This window comes from Echiichthys vipera (genome assembly GCF_963691815.1).
Source record: "Echiichthys vipera genome assembly, chromosome: 23".
NCBI lineage: Eukaryota > Metazoa > Chordata > Actinopteri > Perciformes > Trachinidae > Echiichthys > Echiichthys vipera.
In genome coordinates, this window is record NC_139848.1 from 3271524 (window position 1) to 3289478 (window position 17955).

Sequence of the window (17955 nt, forward strand, 5' to 3'; positions counted from 1 at the left end):
AATGTCCTGCTCATATACGCTGTTACACATCAACAATCTGACATGTTCAAAGCATCCCAGGAATTCATTTTTCAATGAAATGATGGGACGGATCCACTGTTTCCTGTGCTTTATCTTTGAGATTTGTCACCAGGACCTAGTTTATCCAGAGTATCTTCAAACAAACTCCAGTTATTCCTCTTTTTTCCAAACGCAACATGTCTTATGGCTGCTCTGCAGGTATGCAGAGGTCAAGAACATAGTGAGGATGCATGTAGAGGATGTGTGCGATGCAAAGTCCTCTTGGAAAGCTCACCACAAAGTTCGTCTGTAGCTGTTTTCCAATCGCCAATGAGCTGTTCATTTTTCTCAGCATGCTCTCATCTAAGTTATTATTATTAAGTGTTGGGTTTCTTTCTGTGTTACTGCTGAACATTTGGGCAAAAATATGTTCAATCTGGGAACAAACAAAGCTTTTACAACCTTTGATTATGAGTGAACACAAAGTCTGATGTTAAGTATCATTCAAACTCCAGTGAAGCTGCAGTAACAAAAGACCAGCATGAACTGATTTGCTGGAATAGGTTCCCCCCTTTGGCTCTGGGAAATTATAATGGGCATTTTTAACTTCTTTAACTAATTGTTACAATTAGCTTAGATTGTGACCAAAAGGAGGCAATTATTATAACTTATTAATCATTTACTAGGGTCGGGCGATTAGATGAATGTATCAGCTATCGGCAATTGGTTGAGAATATAGCCGTTTTCCGGGGCAATTATTTATGTGATGATTTTTGATCTAAATGAACGGTCTGCCTCTGAAGTACAGGTGAGAGCTGCTGCTCTGTGGCCGACAGCAAAGGAACAAAGAGACAGCAGGGCCAAAGAGCCTGTGGAGCCAGCACATACTCACATCTAACCCGGTGAACTAAGGGTTTATTTGTTACAACAGTGGAAAGATTAACCAAGACAGCACACACACACACGCACACACACACACACACACACCTATATATACAATATATCAGCATTCACCAGTTGTTGGGCCGACGGTGGCCTCTCGTTTAAGTCGTTTACGAAGCAAAAATGCTGAACATCTGGTTGTTTCCACGTGTGTAACTGTGAGGTTTTGCTGCTCTTCGCTCTCTTCTATTGCTGTGACTTGGGTTTTGTGCTGCTGATGCAAACAAAAGGAGAAATCTGAAGGAAATACCGTAGGCTCTTGGAAGTTGTGCGTTACTGTATAGTCCTTCATATCCTGGCCCATGTAGCCATGACAGAAAAGAGGAAATGAGAATAAAAACTGGACCCAGATGCTCCAGATTTGAGGAAAGTTGGAAAGTGAGGAATAAAGTTAGGGGAGAGGAGAGGAGAGATGAACAGACACGATTTTTAATGACCACTGAGTCATGAGAAAAATTAATTTTTGTTGGGAAAAATGAAAAAAAAGAAACAGGAAGGATAGGAGAAGTGGAAGAGCGTAGGAAAAAAAAAGATGACAGGAGTGGAATGAGGTGGTGGGGGGACGAAGCGAGGGAGGCCGGGGTACAGATGAATGACATTTTGAATTCTCTCAGCAATAAAGCGTCTCCCTCGACACAGGCTGTCTGGGTTTAGATAGAGGCCGTCACACTGAAGGGCTCATTTGCCTTTCAGTTGCTCATTACATCCAACCCAAACTTATTTCCTCCTCTGGGAGGCCACGTCTCCCCCCCCCCCCCCCCGGTGCTCCGGCTGTTATAGTGTGTGTGTTTACATGTGCAGCCGTGCATGTATGCTAGGATGTTTTCGCATGTGTGGTGGCGCTTTCGTGTGTGTTTTTGGAGCAACAGAGGCACTATTTGTGGTGTGTGTTTCTTTCATTATCTCTCTGGCATGTTGTTTTTGTAATACATTGGGGGTTTTTTTTACGGAAACTGCTGTGTTTGGAATAACTTAGGTTAGGGGATGTCCATGGACATACACACGTGCTGTAATGTGATTTATAAAAGGAGAGTGAAGCTAAACACACTTGAACGGACACAAAAAGCATATCCGCACTATACACACACGCTGCATACGTCTATACACCAACGGCGTATCCTTCCCTACAACCAATATTGAAACACTTGCAGCAAAAATATTCTCGAACTTTCCTTCATTATGATTTCTCCCATATGGTTCCTACTAATATTCTGCTTGGAGCCAATTCGCAGGAGCTGATACATACACACGCACAAACACACACACACACAGACACACACGCACACACACACACGCACACACACACACACACACACACACACACACACACACACACACACACACACACACACACACACACACACATACACACACACACATACACACACACACACACACACACACACACACACACACACACACACACAAATGATCACAGGCAGCCCTTCTGTGCTACATTAACTACAAACCTCATTTCCCCACAAAGAGAAGCCACCGGCTGAAAATTGGCTGGGACGAGTCATTAAACCTGTGTCTGACACACACACACATACACACACACACACACACATCTGTTATACAAATGACCCCCACCTTACACCCCCCACCCACCTGTGTCAATGTAGCAGGTTATATCCCAGCACCCGCTGAGAAATGATTGCCCTTTTGATGGAGGAGGGCCAGTATTTGTGTATGTGTGTGTGTATGTGTGTGTGTGGGGGTGTGTGTCATTGAGTGCATCTCATGATGTGTGTTGCAGACCGAATGATAATTGTGACTAAGATGGTTGAGGATTAAGAAGCATGGGTTATGCCCTGTGGGAGAAGGGGAAGAGGAATAAAGAGATGGAGACAGGAAGAGAGGTTAAAGGACTGAAAACGCTGCAAAAATCAGAGAAGGATGAAGAAGAAGAGGTGGGAAGAAGAGCTACAGGAGGGCAGCTGGTGAGCATGAAGGGGAAGAGACCCTGCTGAGATATGATTGATGGTCTGGACCCCCACTGGTTCCAGATCAGGCGCCCTGAGCTGTTGGGGACATTTAAGTAAAACTCACAGGGAAGTGGGGACACCAAATAAGCAAAAAAGACAAATTCCTAGTTTAAGTGTGGATGGACTCTGCAGGGTTCCTCTCACCAATCCTCACTGTATGTTTTACTTTTTTAATTTTACGGCCAATTTTCAAATGAAGCAATAGCTCACAACAGTCCATGGTATCTTGTGATTATATTACATCTAAGGGAGGATGTTCCACCTGATGTAAAGGCCCTCCTGGACTCGCTGCCTGCACATACAGAGGCCCTTGCCTTGAAAGCTAGTCCACATTAGCAGCAGGCGTTCACTGTTAATGAGGTACAATTGCTGTTTTTGTCAATGTAGTTCGGTGGCTTCGAAGGGAGCAGAGGCAACGACTTAACTTAACTCAGACACGGAGGAAGTTAATCGTTTTATGTGGTTATTATATCATGAGACAATCGGATTTTTATTTGAACTGTGCATTTTATGATGTTGTTTATTCATAGTCAAGTGAGTCAGACATAATAATGCAACACAATAAAGGAAACGTCCTGATAAAAATGCTGCACTCATTCATGTTCGTCTTCAGTTGTCACGATCACTCACAGCAGGATGTTTCATGAGTAGCAGCAAGCAACGTGTGCGTACTTCTCCCCTTTGTTGGGCTCTCAGGCTCCATCTGAGCTTACCTCACCCTCTGATGGGGTGGAACAAGATGGAGCAGAAGTGATTTCAAAAGGGGAGGCAGACGAACTTTGTGTGTTTCTAATTGAATAAGCTTATATGAAAGACAGTGTCCGTTCGGTTTTGAGGGATTTGTTGTCTTCTCTGCCGTCAAATGCAATGAAAAAGGAGGCCATGGCAATTCAACTAATTCACTAATGCAGGTGAAGAAGAGTAAAAGTTTCTCTGGATTAGCGAAGGTCTCATCAAGCAGTCCCTTGAGATGTAAGGACGTGGAGAAGAGATAGATTAGCCCACTTCCTCAAACGCTCACAGGTACTTTAACATCTCCCAATTTTCAGAAATGTAAAGATAAAACAACTGTACTGTGTCTGTACTTTTTGCAATCATTCTGTCACATAATTGTTTTATTACATCTGCTATTATCAGTGGGCCATGCAGAATGAACTGAGCATGAGCTAAATCCCTGAAATATGTTAAACTTCAGCACATCGAAACCTTACAAGTGGCAACACTGCCCCTGTATGTTCACAAAGCATATGTATTAAAAAAAGAACCTCAAAACCCTGGAAATATTGTATATAACTAAACCAAGGGCAACCTGGACGCCTCTAAAAAAGTTTCATTTGTACTATCGGTCATTTTGTAAGAGTAGTGGCTTCTCTTTCTTTGTTGGGGGAATATCATTTTGGGATGATGTCCATGTTGGAGCTGAGCCTATAAGCTCTATCATTGCCTTCTCAGCCCGACCTCAGGAGTCTCTGTGACTTCTGAGCAGCAAAGGATGATGATGATGATGATGATGATGATGATGATGATGATGATGATGGTGGTGGTGGTGGAGGTCGTAGTGATGAGCGGGATGAATGCTGGTAGGACCAGTAATAACGGTCCACCATTGATGTAGTCCAGACTCCTGGGATGTTTGAAGTGTCAGCTGAGGTTTGGGATAAATGGATGGCGAGTGGCATCGTCTTGGGTGGATTTGCAGCTCAGGGCAGTTTTCAACCAAATACTGTCAATCTTTGCGATTTATTTTTCATATCAGTGCATCCCTAGCTGTGACCTTACAACCTTTTCCTCATGTCATGTTCATGTCCTTTTGCTGAACCCCAAAGTAAGTATGCCATCCACTCAGTCAGCCATCACGGCTCAAAACACGCAGTTTAAGGCCTCTTTTCACTGTTATAAAGTGTATACTCCTTCCCTCGACTTCCAATAGCTCATAGTCCTGATTTTCTAACATAAATGCAATGAGAAAGAAAGAACAAGTCAGGCTTTTCCCCCCAATATCAATTAGTGTTCATGGCATGGATCCCAGCTGGGGCCCTTCTGTGTGGAGTTTGCATGTTCTCCCCGTGTCTGCGTGGGTGTTCTCCGGGTTCTCCGGTTTCCTCCCACAGTCCAAAGACGTGCAGGTGTTCGGTTCATTGATGACTCTAAATAACCCGTAGGTGTGAATGGTTGTCTGTCTCTGTTCGTCTCTATGTGTCCTGTGATAGACTGGCGTCCTGTCCAGGGTGGACCCCGCCTCACACCCGATGTCAGCTGGGATCGGCTCCAGCCCCCCATGACCCCGACAGAGACAAGAGGTTGAAGATGAATGAATGAACAGTCAGCAATTACCTCCCTAAATAGTAGTTCTTGACTGTGGTGCAGTCCGCTGTTTTTGCATGAAATAGATGTCGCCTACCTCGACACAGGGGATTCAGAGGACTATGTAATGTTGGGGAAAAGGATCAAAAGTTAAGAGAAGACAAGAGGATTGATGAAAAAACGAGGCAGTTTGCAACAGGAGGACAGAAACATGATAAGAGAGCTGACGCGGTGAGGATAAAAGCTCGAGAAGAGGCAGCAATGTGAAGGAGAAGAGATGAAGTGAGAAATGAGAACAGGCACAGCTCAATACGTCAGTGCGAAGAAGCAGGGCGGTGACTGTCTGCCGCCGTCTCTCACTTCACGGATAAATCAGAAATGGGCTCTACAGCCCGAGCCGCCCTGCATGCATGCCCGGACATCGCTCTGCTCCTACCTGTCTTGCGTTAACCACTACAGTTTTTTTTGTAACACACAAGGATGCTTCTTCATTGTTACTAAACTCTGTTCCAGGGAAAAAGGTGTGAGACGGATTAAGTTGTAATTCAGTTTAGGGAGATTAAAGTCAGTGCCTCTCAGACTTGAATGGATATGCCAGCAGCAAACTGGGTTATGCAGCTCGGACGTTTTTGCTATAATTCAGTGCAAACGCAGTGAAAAGCAAAGGAATACAGTTTGAGAATCATTATAGAGGAGTATTGACAGCATTAGTGAACGCCAACAAAGACATGAAATGCCCACACTCCAACTGTGTTTGAGGTGGACTGAGACCAAATCATCTCTCCGTATAAAGACTGAGAACTCTTCCCTTATTGCTTACTAATAGATAATGATATCTATTAGTTATAAAGACGTGAATGAGGAAAGCAATCCTCTCTGGAAAGCATTGAGGCATTGGAGCCAGTAGCTGCTCTGCTGGACTGCTGAGAGCATGAAAATCCCCAAGAATCGTACGACACAATAAAATTGCCAAGAGCTCACTTGTTCTTTTCTTTCTATTGTTCTCTTTCTTTCTCTGTTGGCTGCTCTGTTTCCTTCCGGTTCTTCCCTCTGTTGCATTAATCTCTCTACCTCTGTGAGCAGTTTTCTTGCTTTCTTTTTGTCTTTCCTGTATTTTCTACTCATCTTTCTCTGTCTTTTTTTGTCATTCTTGCTCATTCTTTTTGTTTTCACTGATACATTTCATGGATACTGGTCTAAACAATCTATGGACTTCTGTTCGGGAATATGTAGCGGAAAGACAATAAAAAAAAGAAAAGCATTAGGCTCTGTACACCCCCCCCCCTTTCTTCCTTGAGAAGAATGAAACTTTAATTTAATACTCATCAAGAAATAAATGAAAACCTTTTTGAAATGTAATTGATTTGTGCTCCCCTGATGCATGTACTCTTATTGTTGTGTTTGTATTGTTTTATTTCTAAGTCTTGTGTCATGCTATTGTATGTTAAACCATAAAACGTAAATAATTTAAAAAAACGGATAAATTCCAGTTCTTAAGTCAAATTTCGAGACTATTCTCCCCGTAAAAAATAAAAGCACTGGTCAAGACTTCTCTTTGCATATTGCTTTTTCTAGAATCAGCATTGGTGTCGTTGTTGTTAGTCGTGGTCAAGATCTTTCCCTCACTTTATAACAGGTATAACATTGTCAGAGTTATGATGGATGTTTAAAAAACAGGATCAAGATTGACTCAGCAGAATGACAGACATTGTCAGAAACATGCCTCCATTACCAACAATGCAGACTGAGCGTCAACAGCTTGGTTAAATCGAATGACCACCTGAAAAACTGTTTTTTCCAGTGACAATAGAAAATCTGTCATGAGACATGAGACAGTGTAAGCTATTTTTCCAGTTTCAGATCAAATAAAAAAGCTGGTTTCAAATCAAATTACCAGTCTTGTCGACTGTCACACTTGTATTGTGTGACGGTCTTGGTATGAATGGTGAACCCACTTTGAGAAGGTCAGATTGTTTAAAGAAAAGGTTCACGTTCGGTAAAAAGAAGGGTTCAAACCCAAAACCCAGGTGAGAGGTGTGTCTTTATTCTGTTGTCACCCCCTTTATTATCATGTCTCTGCAATATATAACTGCAGAGACACAACTGTAGAGATGTTCTGCCTATTGGTATCGTCTCCCCTGACACACACACACACACAGGCATACACACACACACGCCCTGGCGCTGTCAAGTGGACATGGCCCTGTGTCACCGATGCTTTAACGGGGAAAAAGGCAACGGCTCAATACTTACATTGTCCACCGCTGAGCCTGGGAGAGAGAAGAATGGAAGGAGAGCTGAGACAGAGAAATAGATGGCTCAGGGCAGCGAAAAAGAAATTAGGAAAAGCGAGAGAGAGAGAGAAAGAGGTAGAGCAGATGGATCCAGACACTTTCAAAATGAGCCCAGAGAAAAGAGCATTTACAGTAGAGCGTGTCGATATGAATGCTAATGCTCCTGGATGTCATTCCCACTCTGGCAAATACAAGATTGTGTCTCTCTTTCTATCTCCGTCTCTCCCTCTCTCTCTCTTTCAATTCTATTTGCTTTACCTTGCTTACTCACCCTGAATGAGTGCCATTTCTCTCTCTGTCTGTATCTGTGTGTGTGTGTGCCTGTGTGTGTGTGTGTGTGTGTGTGTGTGCTATCCCCTGATATTGGCTTGCGAGAGTTGTTCTCCCGTCACTTTTCACCTCTCCCCTCTGATCTTTTAGAACCACTCACAGGCACAAACTCTCTCTCTCTCACACACACACACACACACACACACACACACACACACACACACGCGCGCGCGCACACACCTGCAAGAAAGTTTCAATAACAGATTATTACAGATGCTCTGTAACCTTTCATCTCCACACAAAAAATACACACATATGCGTTTATCGATCTGACCAATTTTATATCTCCTTGCCGACTTCCTCTCAGTTTGTTGCCGCTCTTAAATCATTTCATCTAATAACTCATATGTGTGGTCAGCAAATCTCATTTATCACCGTAGCTCAGGTCCCCTCACTGCCACTGTGTCCCGCACAGACTGTACCTACAGCAATATGGCAGATCACAGTGGAGCGAAAGCACACTCATCTCTGCAGAGCCAACGATCCATAAAGCAATATGGGAGTGTATATGCTTCCAGTGTTCAATATAGGTGCACGTTCAACTATGCAATAGTCCATTGGCTTTGGTTGGTTTCCTTATTTCATTCTCTCTTTCTGTGATTATTGTACTTGGAAAATGAATTTTGGCTGATTACCATTGCAAAGCAGGTGTATTTAAAGGACATGAGCAAAGGTTAAATGCAAAATGGAAACAAAGCCTGTTAGAATTTCTGAAAGAGCAACATCTTGCAACAGTCCAAAACACAGATTTAAGTTTACAGTGACAGAAAACGAAGAAAACCAAATTATCTATACCCAAAATGACTTAAGTGTGTCATTGTTTATCAAAATAGTTTGGGATTAGTTCCCCTTTGACTAGATTACATTGCAGCTTAAATTAATTTTAAGTAAAATAATAATAATAATAATAAAATACAGTTTAACAGCAATGGTGGAAAAAAAACATCCCTTTTCACACTGCACACTGCACTTAATGACAAGCTAAGGGAGCCTGGGGTTAAGAAAGTGTTTACACCGGCACAATCCAAGTGGGCTAACCCCGACTGTAGCCTAGGGCTTAAAGGCCCTTACAGTAAGTGTGTGTGTGTGTGTGTGTGTGTGTGTGTGTGTGTGTGTGTGTGTGTGTGTGTGTGTGTGTGTGTGTGTGTGTGTGTGTGTGTGTGTGTGTGTGTGTGTGTGTGTGTGTGTGTGTGTGTGTGTGTGTGTGTGTGTGTGTGTGTGTGTGTGTGTGTGTGTGTGTGTGTGTGTGTGTGTGTGCGTGTGTGCTTTTGTTTGTGCGTGCGTGTGTGCGTGCATGAGAGAATAGGGGCTAAGTCACCCCAAGGTCAACTTTTAGACTAACACAATGCATCCTAAAAAGTCCTTGCACATTTAAATGCATTGAATGAAGAACAAACACCACATTTCAGTTCCCAAATCATTTCATGTGGCTAGAATCTGTAATGTGTACGTTTCTGTAGCTCATTTTAAGCAGAGGGAGCTGCACAAACTATAGAAATCTGCAGGGCAGCAAGAGAGTGGAGTAGTTTGACATTGTAGCAGAATAATGACGGAAGATTCATAGAAATGCTGGAGGATTCCCTGATAAAGAAAGAAGTATAGGAACAGTTGTCCATGCCCCAAACTCTTTAAGATAGAGGGCAGGAGTTATGTGATGTAAACACTACAGCACACACGAAGATGAAACAGTGCATTGCTTCAATGCTACACTTATATAGTTGTACACCTAAGCCTCCAGTGGTGTCCTCGCAGGCTTTGCTGTCGCATTTCTGGGCAGTGATTACTTGCAAAAGGTCACTCTTGCGGAAAATGCAATTATAGGTTAAATGTTTAAAACAAATGACTGTTTTTCTCATAAAAAAAAAGCAACATTTTCACCCATTAGCCAGGAACTATGTCTTGGACCAAAACCCAAAGCCGGTCAAAGTTACATTTCTTACATTTCTCCCGTATTTCATCTTAAAATGGCTGAAAAATAAGTTTGATTAGGGTTAGAGGGTTATTTAATGTGTCCTCCATTAACAGACCAAACCATTCGATGTTGGCGAAAATGAACTTCGGATTTAAGAAGGAGACCTATTCAAAGTTGAAGCGCAGACGAACTTTAATGAGCGGTTTAAATACATGGAGCCAAACTCCATTCCTGTGTCTGCCCTACCACGCACAAACCAGCGGCCGTGCTCGTGGTTACACACCGATGGTGCCAGCAGAACGGAGCAGATGGTAGCAGGACCGAGGCTGGGGAGGTTGGCTGACTAACTGGTGGAAAGGCTGGCAGGGATGGAACGAGGCTGGAAACAGGAAGAACTAATTACAGTGGTAGATGCTGCATTAGTCTGTTGCCATTCATTTATCATTAGTGCCGCAAACACACACGTTAACAGAATCTATATGTTTTAATGTTCCTCTGCAAAGAGTTGGAGAGCAAATGAACTGTGTATTTGCGTTTCTTGCGTGATTTTTCCTTTTGAATGTCTTAAGAGGAGGAGTTAATTGTGGCATCTGTGTATTATCTTTTATTTGTATCATTCTGACGATCACTGTTCCTGCTGTTGGCCATTCAGACGCTCCCTTGGCTTGAGTGCATTTTTCACATGCGCCAAAGTCTTTTTGTCCAGCCACAGTTTCATAATGAACCAAAAAATGTTTTATACTTCTCAAAATATCATACATGATCTCTTATGTTGCATTTTGTGCCATTGCGTGGAGCTCAGTATACACACGCTGCAGTAGATGTCAGTGCCATAGCTGTGATTGGTAAAGCATGTGTGCCAGAGGGTGTTGGAAAGGTCCAGTGTGTGTGTGTGTGTGTGTGTGTGTGTGTGCTTTAATGGTTACCTTTGTGCATGTGCCTGAAAACTACGACTTTATAATTGCCCAGCCTTCCCACACACTCACTATAATATCTTCAAAGTCCTGTAATCTCGTCAGTAAAACCCTCCGCGGAGGTCAGCCATTGCAATTTGAATAACTTTGATTAAGCGGTGTGCCGGTGCCAGACCCAGACTGTAGGTCACTGCCTCAGAGGAATGATATCCAGCCCTCTCACCCCACTTGTCCCTCCCCAAGTTGCGACTCTCGCAGCTCCCTCATTGTCAAGGGTCATGTCTGCACTCTTTTAGCAATATACGCAATCTCCAGACCCCTTCTTCCACAACTACTACTCCCTCTGTCCTTCAAACTGTCTCTTTATTTCTTTATTTGCCTCGGTTTTGTATTTCATATTCACACGATGTATGGTTTTAATCTTGACCTCCCTTCTTCTAAATGTCTCTTTCCTCTCAGTCTACATTCATTATCTCACAGAGTCTAACATTTATTTCAGAAACAGTGCTTTTCAGCAGCCAATGAACCGTGCGTCTACACTCTGGTGTTGTAGCTAGAGTCTCAGTTAAATAATCAGTTTCCCAAGCAGAATAACCCAAGTGTATCTTACATTAATTTTTCCGCTATAAAAATAATGCAATTGAACTTATGTGGGTTAGCTGGTGGGCTTACCTTTGAGTATTCAAGCAGCTACAGTATGGTAACCGTATTTGCTCAAGTTGCCTGATGGCATTTGGAGATAATGACTATATGGTCATGAGTGACTGAAAAACATTAATTATACTTTTAATTCAAAGTACTTTCCGTGAATCTTAATTCCTAGGCACTGCCGACTGAGGTTAAAATCGACTTTTTCAAATGTGTCATCATGTTTGAATGCTCTGACTTTCTCCAACACACATCGCCTCTTACGTGACACCATTTGTTTCTGTCTCCGTCTCCAGTTTGTCCTGGCACAGAGAACAAGCTGAGCACTCTCTCCGACCTGGACCAGCAGTACCGCACCCTGAAGAAGCTCTACGAGAACTGCGAAGTCGTCATGGGCAACTTGGAGATTACCAGCATCGATCGAAACCGCAACCTCTCCTTCCTCAAGGTACGAACATTCAACCATCTCTTGTTTGTTTTCTCCAGCTGGTGTTCACAGCGTCATATTCTATTTGCATGGAGGGAGAAATAATGACTGCTTCAACACCGTGGAGAGGACAATTATTATCTTTCAGGACCATGGAGAGGGACAGAAGAGACAGAGGTTGAATGCTTCAGAGAGAAACAGGGTCGTTTCAGCACCTTGGACAGAGATGAAGGCTGCTTGTCTCATTCTGTATTTTGAGGGCGAGCAATAACTGATTTTTTAATGTTAAAAATTAGAAAAACAAATACGTAGGGAACAAATTAAAGAGGTTGGACTGTTTCAGCACCATGGAAAGAGAATCAAAGAGACAGAGTTTGGATGTTTAATGATCTCTGATAGTTACAGAGGTATGGGAAGCATCAGAAGCAGCGATGGAAACATGACAACACGGGGCTGAATTTTGTCGCTTTGATGCGCGTCGCCTCTGTCAGTAACTTCTGAGAGTCTTTGTCATCTCAGCAGCAAATTCTGTGCAAGCAGCAAACATAAAACATAAACAATGTCCCAAATTACTCAGCACCAAGTTTGAAAAAGAGACTAAATAAGAATAATAATAATTACTTTTTATTTATCCCGCAAGGGAAATTCAATTTTTTCACTCTGTTATTATTCATGTTACACACACACAGGCCCGAAATACACACACACACACACACACAGGCCCGAAACACACACATGCACAAACAGGACCTATACACACGCAATTAATGGAGAGATGTTAGAGCGACTGGCTGCCAATGGATCAGCGCCCTGATCAGTTGGGGGTTTAGTACCTTGCTCAACAGCACCTCGGCAGTGCCTAGGAGATGAATTGGCACCTCTCCAACCAGTCCATGCTCCATTCATGGTTCACACAGGGACTCGAACCGGCGACCCTCCCAGCCGAGTCACCTATGGACTGACCTTTTCACAAGCTTCCATGCTGCTACAGCTAAACCCTTTTTCTGGTGCATGGCATTCGTGACGTTGAACTTGAGACAACAATAAAAAACAAAAGTCTATTGGCAATGGCAAGCAGTGTATCACCTCTTTATTACAGGTTTCCCCACGCTTAAAACCTGCATGTCCACGCTAAATATCTGAATCTGAACTGTCTGTCTGTCTCTGAATATTCTCACTGTTTCTTTAAGTTCGGCCAAACACGTCATAAAGCTGTAAAGCACATAGATTAGATGACTGAGATCTACTCCTTCACACTACATACAAACAATGAGAGTATTTGCATTTATGTACTGTTTGTTGTAGCGGCTCCTTGTCGGTGCTCATTTAATGGCGTAATCTGCTTGGCTAGTACATAGGAGTGGTAAAATAGATGTTGAAGAATTGGCATTAAAGTCTTCAGCTGAATGCAATGGACATGTTACTAATGTATCAAACTCTCAAAAGTTTGGTTGGTCTTTTATACTTTTGCATCCAAGACAAGTTAGATCTCTTCTCTGGATGGTGTTACAACATGTAACCAGCGAAGTTTAGAGTCTCATTCAATGGACTTGTGGATATTGATTAAAGCCCAGTGCTACATGGTACAGTGCGGTGGAACCAATGAAAAGAGGTACAAGTAGGAATTATTAAGGGAGACATTTCTATGAGACACTGCAGGCAAACGAGTAGTACTCTGAATGTAAAGTGCCACTGCCATTCCTCTCAAACACAGTACTCTCTTGGGTGTGTAGCTGCTCTGTCTCTGTGTGTGTGTGTGTGTGTGTGTGTGTGTGTGTGAGTGTGTGTGTGTGTGTGTGTGTGTGTGTGTGTGTGTGTGTGTGTGTGTGTGTGTGTGTGTGTCTGTCTGTCTGTCTGTCTGTCTGTCTGTGTGTGTGTGCGTGTGTGTGTGTGTGTGTGCATGCGTGTGTGTTTGTGTGTGTGTCATCGGCCCAGTGCTTTCAAATCCTCTTGTGCTATAGTATGTGCATATACTGTACGTGCCCCTCGGGGTTTAATGAAGTGAGGTGTAGTCTAATTACTGGGCCAGTGCTATCAAATGAATACCATAAACAGTCCCATTAGGCCTAGCATCATTAGGGAAACAATTAGGCATCTGGGGGATAGTTAAGTGGGTGCGAGGGGGGTGGTTGCCATGGAAACTCTGTAGCAAATCACACTATTGGTCATAAGAAATCAGAGAAACCCAGCCCTAATTAAGCTTAACGTGCTGTACTGTGAGAATGGTTTAATTCTGCTGTGTGTATTTTATTACAGACTTGAAATTAAATGTATAAGCTGGTTTTAACAAAAGTCATATACATATAGTTACAATTTCTAAGCCGTAATTACACAATTGTTTCTCATTCACACTGCAGTTTTGACTATTGCATTATCTGAAACTGTAAGCAATGGTTCATGCAAAGTTCAATGTCGGCATGCACACACATTATCTCCGCCACATAGACTTATATTGTGAGCTGCAGGCTGGCTGGGAATGGCCAAGGAGATACAATACACTCATATACAAAACAGCAGCCTCGGAGGTATGTACAGTACATACGGACGGATGGATGGATAGAGTGTGATAGTAAGGTAGTAAGGATGAAGAATGGGAACGAGGACGGAGCGAGAGAAGAGCTAGAGGGTTGTTGCTTTTATGGCAGGCAAAAACAGCTGCTGTGCTAAAATTACAATGTTTAGCTACCGTGCCGCAGGGTTGTGAGTTTGTGTCTGCATATATTTGTGTGTATAAGGAGAGAGCAGGGAGAGGGCGCAGCGCAGGGCAGGGATGGAGAAGGAGGCGGGTGAGGGCAGGGACAGACGGAGGACTTGGTGATTTTTGCCTGGTGAGATGCTGACAGTTAGATGGATGAGATGGCTCCGCAGCCTCCTCAGGTCCAGCTTTCCTCTAAACCACATCTCTTTGATTTCCCCCTCACTCTCTGCCTCCCTGCAGGGGATGCAGCATGAGGGGAAAGAGCATCAGAAATGTGAGTTTTATAGCTCAGTCTTCATCAGATCTGTGCCAATGTATATTCTCAAATTAATGTTTGCATCTGTATCCAGCTTAGAGGCTCACATTAGGTCACGACAAGGCAAAGTGCAGTGTCAAAGGTTGCATTATTTGTAGCTAACCTGAACTAACCTTTAACAGCCACAGTACTGTGATCAAGCCAAACAACAATAAGAGTGTTTAATGCTGTTTAAGTCGCTTATGACTGAGAGCAACACAGTGTGTGTTGCTTTTTTATGGGATTACTCAAGTTTAATGCCAAATATATTGAATTCCCACAGATACAGAGTTCAGAGGTCACAGATCACTCCCCACCGATCTCTGATGTAGTTTTATTTGAAGCCCAAGCCGTTTCAAGTCTGTCCCAGACCAACTCACTGTGGGTTTTCTCTGCACCTCTGTGGCAACAGCACGATCATGGCTTAAAGGAGGGAGAATTTAATCATTTACTTTATGCATTATAACAGTTAAAACAGTCATAAAAGTGTCTACAAGTGTTACCAACTTTGGGGAAAAATGGAGTAATGTCTGTTTTTAAAGTTTCTGGCTATAGTAAATGGTGTCCTTTTGTAGATTTTCTTTTCTTTTCAAATCTGCCGACCTGATTCAGGGTTCACAGAGTTAAAGGTGTTCAGCGCTCGTGGAAGTACTTTTGGTTGAGAGGTGAAATGTTTTGTGAATACAGACGCAGGTGTCTGAAGGGCATCATCAGGCTGCCGCCTGGCATACCCCCTCTGTCTCGTTTGCTGGCCGGCTCCTCTGGCCACTGTCTGTCTGTCACTCACAATGACCCATTTTCCCCGAAGTGAAGCAGGGAGCCGAGCCAAGTGGCCTGCAGTGGCCCACAACCAGCTAATGATGTCACCTAGGCTGAAGGACTCTTCATTAAAGCCAGATCAATCTGCCGGCTAGCGCTGCGAAGCACAGGGCACAATGCCAGGGCTGCAGCTGAGAGAGGAGGGACAGGCGATGGCAGTCCTTAAAGCAGAGGATGCGACGTCTGCAGACATATGTGGTCATGTTTTAAAGTCTCAAAACTTCCCCACAGAGGAGTTTATCACAAGTTAGGGATACAAACAAAACACAGGCTACAGCAATAAAGAGAGATGAATGACACGGTCACCGAGGTGTATCGTCTGTGTCGACATGCAGACAGAGACACTCCTTACAGAGCTTATCTCTGGCAAACACCAGCCGAGAGAGACAGGAGAGAAGAGAGAGATACAGCTTCTCCAACAAGCACTCATTTCCAACCTTTTTTTTTTAGTTTTTTGAAAGAGGTGACGTGGATCCGCCAGTTCACTTCAGCACAGCGCGGCCAGGCAACAGAGAAGGGGAAAAAAATAAAAAGAGAGATGTGAGAGGAGAGAAAAATCCCCACACCAAAGGCTTCCCATTTTCTTTGGGCTGTGTTTCAGCTGCAAATGAAAGCGTTCAGTGATTCTGCAGCTCAGCTATTCTCAAAGCGTACATCCTCAGAAATCTATTGTGGAGGCACGCACTTTCTGCTCTGCTGCTTCATATGCTTAGCAAGCTACTAGCGTGTGTGTGTGTGTGTGTATGTGTGTGTGTGTGCATTAACTTGTAGCATGCTGAGTAGATGTAGCAGGGGTGTTGAGTTTCAGTCAAATGGAGGTTGTAGGACGCACTTACCGGAGGTAACGGTTGCTTATCTCAGAGTTCTTATATCTTGACAAACTTTCATTTTTGGTGTTTTATGTCATGACTTCATCAGCTGCAGCTTGACACTGTTTCTCTTTCTCTATGTCCTTGCTCTAACCTGCTGCCTACAGTGTGCTAGTCAGAGATTACTGCTTCGGTGTGTCATTATTCAGCACTCATCTGATCGCTCTGCCCTGAGAGGGGGACTCTATGCTGTTCATTTACTGTGAGGCAGTAATTTAGACTCCACTCCATCACACTTCTATCACCATGCCTGTCCTTCAATCCCCCACCATTCGTACTCTAAATGGCCCGTAAACATGTGTGTAAAGGAATAGTTTTGCAAGTTTGGTGTGGTAAAACTTCCCTTGCCCGCACAGAGCTCTCACCTCAACCTCACCTCAACCTCACCACCACCAAATACCTTTGGGAGGATTTGGTCCGCCCACATTAGTGATGGATGCTCTTGTTGCTGAATGGGAGCAAATCCCTGCAGCCAGCATCCAAATCTTGTGGGAAGTCTTCCCAGAAGAATGAAGGCTGTTCCTGCAGCAGACTAAATCCCAGGGCTTTGGAATAACGTCCCTGAAGTGGACTAGAGGAACTAGAGACTTACAACTTACACACAACACTGTGGAGCTGCCCGCTGGAAGCCAATGAGTCAAATCATCATCTGTGATTACTTAAATTGAATTTCTTCAAAACGAGCCGTTGGGGTTTTTCGTCACTCAGTGTGCACGACAATACATCTGTATTTTGCAGGGTGATGGCACTGAGCAGTGTTTGCCACAGGTGGTCTATGAATATGAATGGTGATGACGCAGCACAGAAGTCACATCCATGAAGCGTGATAAACAAGACGGGTTGTGTGGGTTGCCAACATTGTTGCATGCCCCTGTTGCCACGGAGGTATCGAGGGGAGACTGCAGTGACTGCCACCAGTTGAGAAGTGGGAAAATATTTTCAGTTCCTCATGAAACTCTTGTGGGTCGAATTGAACCACAATGGACGATAGCCAATGTCACATCTGAACACTGGACAATGTCAAGGGACACAGGGACGCTCAGCACCCCCACTCACTCACCGCGAGTTCTCTGGAGAATGAGTGGCTGAATTCACACGTGAGCTTAATCAGAGATTACACAGATGTGGTTCAGATATTTATCTTCTCACATAAATCCCCATCGAGTCATGTCTAGATAATTTCAGGTTGGCGGTGCATGTGTGAAAAGGGCTTATGTTAATGTGGTTGAAATCCTCCCTGAATCCAATGGATTTTCTGATTGCCTGATAATGTAAGTCTATGTGTAAAATAAGAGGAAAGAAAAAACAGTCCCCTCAGACTGGCCATGTAGTATATTGAATAGTCATTTTGGTTTTTCAGGTCGGATTGTTGCATATAATTCTCATTTTTCCTCAAAAAGTCTGTATCGTCAGGCCCCGTGCTGAGAAAAGCTCCCCTTAACAATCAGAAACGTCATTTACATAAGGACAGAGAGAGAGAGAGAGGTAGAGGACAAGGCCTGCAAGGAGGTCAAG

At 43.6% G+C, this 17955-nt stretch overlaps 1 protein-coding gene across 4 annotated transcripts in view; it reads left to right on the top strand.

The window, feature by feature from the left end:
• The window catches only part of LOC310964911 (receptor tyrosine-protein kinase erbB-4), a 232029-nt gene that overhangs the window by 104174 nt on the left and 109900 nt on the right, over positions 1-17955 (top strand). For all 4 annotated transcript variants that reach the window (XM_083938223.1, XM_083938225.1, XM_083938224.1 and 1 more), the window contains exon 2: positions 11629-11780. In XM_083938223.1, the coding sequence (XP_083794349.1) occupies positions 11629-11780 (152 nt within the window). The remainder of the gene's footprint in view (positions 1-11628; positions 11781-17955) is intronic.